This window comes from Mobula birostris, chromosome 8 (assembly GCF_030028105.1).
Source record: "Mobula birostris isolate sMobBir1 chromosome 8, sMobBir1.hap1, whole genome shotgun sequence".
In the NCBI taxonomy this organism is placed as follows: Eukaryota; Metazoa; Chordata; class Chondrichthyes; order Myliobatiformes; family Myliobatidae; genus Mobula; species Mobula birostris.
Window position 1 is genome coordinate 15,669,205 of NC_092377.1, and position 5,816 is coordinate 15,675,020.

General features: G+C 43.6%; 1 protein-coding gene across 2 annotated transcripts; it reads right to left on the bottom strand.

Moving 5' to 3' along the window:
* Window positions 1-283: 283 nt before the first annotated feature.
* On the bottom strand, window positions 284-5,043 carry LOC140202147 (transmembrane protein 179-like). Of its 2 annotated transcripts, XM_072267015.1 has the most exons (4): window positions 4,664-5,043; window positions 3,186-3,323; window positions 576-654; window positions 285-502 (listed from the first exon to the last, which is right to left on the bottom strand). In XM_072267015.1, the coding sequence occupies exons 1-4, from the start codon at window positions 4,984-4,986 to the stop codon at window positions 332-334; spliced, it is 711 nt and encodes a 236-aa protein (XP_072123116.1). In that variant the 5' UTR covers window positions 4,987-5,043; the 3' UTR covers window positions 285-331. The 2 variants fall into 2 exon arrangements, with proteins under 2 accessions (XP_072123117.1, XP_072123116.1); XM_072267016.1 differs by lacking the exon at window positions 3,186-3,323 and having other exon boundaries at window positions 284-502.
* Window positions 5,044-5,816: the final 773 nt, after the last annotated feature.

Genomic DNA, 5,816 nt, shown 5'->3' on the forward strand with positions numbered 1-5,816 from the left:
TCTGTGCTGTAATTGTTATACGGTTAGATTATGTACTGCAGCTGCTAAGTTAACAAATCTCACGACACATGCAGGTGATAATAAACCAGATTCTGATTCAATAACTCTTGAAAACAAGGTTCCCTGCACCTGTTATCTTTACCTTTCAGTCAGACATGGACATGCAAACTTTGTTTGCTCAAAATTTCACTTTTGAAAGCCTCCCACATACCAAGTACATTTTTGTCAGAAAACAGCCTGTCCCAATCCACACCCGCCAGATCTTGTTTATCCCAAGAAAGTTTCAAAGATCACATTTCTACATTAGTGACTGCAGTTATAGTTTATTTGGTCAAATGAATACATTGGTTACTTGTCCATGAAGATATCCCTGTGTTTGTGGATTTAGAAGTGCCTCTTTTTTCTGTGGAGTACAGTTGTCTTTACCACGATTTTGAGAAACCTTCTTGAGATGAAGTACTGCCAATATAATCCACACCACCCAAGCACACCAGAGGGCAAACTGAAAGAGGAAACAGTTACCAATTAGTTCAGTTTTTAAATGCATCAAGCACTTGTGATAGCACAAGATTTACCTGTGCAGTGCCAAAGTGATCATAGAACAAAGTGGAAACCACATTCTGATTCAGGGATTCTTCTTGAATATCTCTGCAACTGAAACAAAATGACTCCAGTTATTAACTGGGATAAAACTTCTACAACATCTATTCAAATCTACATTTTTTACTTGTATTAGTTCATAATAGAGTTGATGTGTAATCAAAGAAATTTTTCCTCTGTTCACTAGTGCAGAACGATTTCCATTTCAGCACAAGGATGTTCAGGACAAGTGTGTAAAAAGAAAGGAAAATAATACTCCATCAGCAAGCAACCATTCTGTATCGGCTGGAGACAATTCTTAGCATTTGATCGTGTGGATAGTCAGAGACTTTTTCCCCAGAGCTGAAATGGCTAGCACCAGAGGGCACAGTTTCAAGGTGCTTGGAAGTAGGTACAGAGGAGATATCAGGAGTAAGTTTGTTTGTTCTTTTTAAAAAAAAAAAGTGGTGAGTGCGTGGAACGGGCTGCCTGCGTTGGTGGTGGAAGCGGACACGATAGGGTCTTTTAAGAGACTCCTGGATAGGTACATGGAGCTTAGAAAAATAAAGGGCTATGGGTAACCCTAGGTAATTTCTAAAGTACATGTTCAGCAGAGCATTGTGGGCCAAAGGGCCTGTATTGTGCTGTAGTTTTTCTGTTTCTATTTCTATAGGCCCACAGACCCAAAACAGGGAAACTTCAGCTCTCAGGTTACACCAGAAGCCAAATGGGACTAACATCCTTGCAGGCACATTTGTTAGAGCTGTTGGGAAGGGTTTAAAGTTGGCAGGGAGATGGGAACCAGAGTGATAGGACTGTGGAAAGGCAGTTTGTATACAAGCACATGCAGAGTACTGAGACTGAGGATAGACAGGTAGATAAAGAAGAACTGCAGTCAGTGGGATGAGGTGAAGTGTAACATGAGGGCAAAATCAATAAGGGTGATAAACACAGGACCGAAGATGTTATATTTGAATGCTCAAGGTATACAGAATAAGTTAGGTGATCTTGTTGTGCACTTAGAGATGGCAGTTACGATGTTGTGGGCATCACTGAGATGTGGCTGAAAGAAGATCATATTTGGGAGCTTAACATCCAAGGATACAGCTTGTATCAAAAGGACAGGCAGGAAGGCAGAGGAGTGGGGTGGCTTTGTTATTATAAAATGAACCCAAATCCTTAGAAAGAGGTGGCATAGAATTGGAAAATGTAGAAACCATGTGGGTAGAGTTAAGAAATTACAAAGGGAGACACTGAAAGGAGTTCTATACCAGCCTCTTAACAGTAACCAGGATGTGGGATATCAATTTCAATGGAAAATAGAAAAAGCAAATAATAAGGGTAGTGTTACAATAGTCATGAAGGGGATTTCGATATGTAGATTGGGAAAATCATGTTGATGCCAGATCCAAGAGGGAATATGTAGTGTAGCAGGGATGCTGAAGGAGGACTTGGTCAGATTGGGAGAATGAGCAAAGGGGCAGATGGAATATAGTGTAGGGAAGTGTATGGTCGTGCACTTTGGTAGAAGGCATAAAGGTGCAGACCACTTTTTAAAGGGGGGAACACTTAAAAAAAAGTGGTGCAAAGGAACTTGGGAGTCTTTGTTCAGGATTCCCAAAAGGTTAACTTGAAGGCTGAGTCAGTGGTAAGGAAGGCAAATGTAATGTTAGCATTCATTTCAAGAGGACAAGAACACAAGAGCAAGGATGTGATGCTGAGACTTTATAAGGCATTAGTCAGACTGCACTCGGAGTACTGAGTGTAGTTTTGGGCCCCTTATCCAAGAAAAGATGTGCTGGCATTGGAGAGGTTGCAGTAGAGGTGCACAAGAATGATTCCAGAATGAAGAGGTGAACACAAGTTGTTTAATGGCTCTGGATCTGTACTCACTGCTGTTTAGAAGTATTAGGGGGTCTCACTGAAACCTATTGAAATGCCTAGAGAGAGTAAATGTGGAGAGAATGTGTCCTATTGTGGGTAAGTCGTCTAAGACCAGAGGACACAGCCTCAAAACTGAGGGACAGAAATAAGGGGGGATTTCTTTAGCCAGAGGGTGGTGCATCTGCGGAATTCATTGCCATGAATGGCTGTGGAGGCCAAGTCATTGAGTATATTCAAAGCAGAGTTTGATAGTTTTTTTTGGTTCATCAGGGTGTCGAAGGTTATAAGGAAAATACAGAAGAATGGGGTTAAGGGGGGATAATAATGTAAATCAGCCGTGATGGAATGGGGAGCAGACTCGATGGGCTGAGCAGCCTCATTCAGCTCCGATTTCTTATTGTCTCAAGAGTGAGGGTACGCAGAGGAGCACAGCTGAATCACTGCACAATGCAGTTCACTCTGGCACAAAGGATCCTGCCTGGAAGGCCGTTCCTAATCAGCCACATACAGCTAATTGAAATTGGTAAAACTTTTTCTAAATAATTACCCCGTGTTACAAATCAAAATAATAAAATCAAATACAAAAAAGTATCTATCATACACAATTCCCTGATTAAATAATTGCTAGTATTTTACAGCACTAGTGCCACCAATACGTGAAAAATTAAAAACTGACAATAAACTCACAGTTTAGGTAATAAATTACAATCAATATTGCATACCTAATTGAAGTATTACCCTTGTCGGTGATCGAGCTGCACCATGCTTTAAGCCCCTCACTTACTGTGGCACCGGCTATCAATGTCATTACAGCAATGGTGCAACTAAGAAGCATACCTATAAATTCTGAAAAGTGGGATCTACAAATGAAAAGAATAAACTGTTTCAGAAGACAATAAAATAACCATTAGCCACAGACATCTTTAGGTCTGGTTATCGCTACAGCTTGTTAGAGGCAAGACAGATTGATAAATTTCTCAAATTCATTAATTTTATGTGATGACATAGTATGCATGTCTCCATTCAATACAGTCAGAGACATACAGCACAGAAATAGGCCCTTTGGCTCAAATTATTAATGTCGATCAATATTCCCATCAAATCTAGTCCCATTTACCCACATTATGGCTCATATCCCTCTATCCATAAGAAAATGCATCTATCGTCAGTACATCTTTTAATTTAGGTTTTATACAACTGATTTCAGACTTACAGGCAAAGACAACAGATACATCAAAATAGAAATAGACTTATGCGAAGTCAAGAGATTTGAAAGTCCCAATGTTGTTCCTTTGAGCCAAACAGTGGCACAATTGTAAATCCACTTATGCTCACCAATATCATCCTCCAAATCCTGTCAAACTACACAATTGCCATGTAATTTGCATTTGGCCTTTTCAAAGAACCAAGATGTCAGAAACACTTGGATCAGGTAGCAAATGCGGAGGGAGAAAAGCAGTCATACTGGAGAGTACCATCTCACCTGGTATGGAAACAGCAACGCCCATGAACAGAAAAGTCTACAGGAAGTAATGAATACAGCCCAGTCCATCACAGGCAAAACCCTCAACATTACAAGGAGTGCTGCCATAATAAAAGTAGCATCCATCATCAAGGACCCAACAGCATCCAGGCTATGCTCTCCTCTCACTGTTGCTATGAGAAAGGAGGTAGAGGAGCCTTAGATACCACACCACCAAGTTCAGTAACAGTTACTACCCTCCAACCATCAGGCTCCTGAACCAGCATGCATAACTTCAGTCACTTCAACTCCGACCGGATTCCTCTACCTAGATTCACTTTCAAGGATTGTACGACTCATTGTAATCTGTATTATTTATTTATTTTGCACAATTTGTCTTCTTTTGCACATTAGTTGCTTATCAGTCTTTGTTTACATACTGTTTCTATAATTTCTATTGTATTTCTTTACTTTCCTGTAAAGGACTGCAATACAATGAACCTCAAGGTTGTATACGGTGACATGCATGCACTTCGACTTCGGTCGTTCCACAAACACTACCTGAGGGCCGCAGCACTTACTGCTACTCCAGAACTTGATATAATCATTAAATATTTGTTTACAAACAAAATTGCAAGACTCGATAGAGCTTGCCAGGGGACAAACGAGACTAATTGCATTTCATCTCCAAGTGGTTAGTGGCAAACACGAACGGGGAACGATAAACTGAGCGCTTACTCCTCGACGCCCCCGTAGAGAACGCAGGCGCTCCTGAAGGCCTGGAGCGCGGCGCAGGCGCAGCTGAAGACGCTCACAAAGAGGCTGAAGCGGCACGCGGACGCCGGACCCCAGCGCAGCAGGCGGACACACTGCGCCTGCGCGCACCCCGAGCCCCGGCTGGCGTTGCCGCGCTGCCAGCGGCCCGCCGCGTACAGCAGGCAGTGGCCGCGCAGCTCGTGCTGCTCCTGGCCCAGCGGCACCGCCGCGAACAGGGCCAGCACGAAGGCGAGCACGTAGGCGGTGCACTGGCAGAAGAGAAGCCGGTTGTTAACGCCGCTCATCGCCGCAGGGAACGACAGAAAGACGAGGAGCCGCTATGAGTCGGTCGCCAAGTCCGCACCTCCGGCACGCGGGAGGAGCTGCTCGGACCATTCAAATAGAGGCGGGGAGAAGGGGGCGTGGCTTCATTTAAAGGGACAGCGTCCCACGCTCCTTGAGTTGGAAGTTGGGTGGTTTGGCGATACGAGTCAGCTGCACCTTTCTTCATTCTCTGTCACACCCACTGTTGAACTTGAACGCACACGAGGTCATTAGTCGCCCATTAACCTACAACTACTCGATGAGTAAAAATCAAACGTCGCTTGAGAGTTTCTTTGGAAGAGGTGGTAGGCGACATAAAAGGCCTAATGATGATGATAACGCAGAGACAGCTGAGGCCGAGACTGCAAAAAAAGAAAGCTTCCTTCGACATAAAATATGACGAGTCGTACATAAAATATGGCTTTATTGCGACCGGTGACTTGCATGCTCCAAGCCCCCTGTGTGTGATATGTGGAGACAAGCTGTCTAATGAGGCAATGAAGCCCTCACAACTGCTCCGGCACCTTGAGTCCAAGCACCCTGCACTTAAAGACAAACCCGTTGAGTTTTTGAGCAGAAAAAACATGAGCAAGTGGGACAGGAGCAAGTGGGACAGAAGCAAGTGCTGAGAGCCACCACCTCCACAAATGCTGCTGCTCTGAGAGTGTCGTACTTAGTGGCTAACCGTATTGCTAAGGCTAAGAAGCCTTTCACTGTTGGTGAAGAATTGATTCTGCCTGCTGCCAAGGACATGTGCCGTGAACTGTTGGGAGAAGCTGCAGCTAACAAGATGGCACAGGTTTCTCTTTCA

Bases quoted from the DNA above. Each gene is read 5' to 3' on its own strand.
- LOC140202147 (XM_072267015.1), bottom strand. From the start codon at position 4,986: ATGAGCGGCGTTAACAACCGGCTTCTCTTCTGCCAGTGCACCGCCTAC. The intron at 3,324-4,663 runs GTAAGCGCTCAG...TTTCATTTGTAG, and splicing joins CTCTACGGGGGCGTCGAGGA to ATCCCACTTTTCAGAATTTA. The intron at 503-575 runs GTAAATCTTGTG...TTCCTCTTTCAG, and splicing joins ATCACTTTGGCACTGCACAG to TTTGCCCTCTGGTGTGCTTG.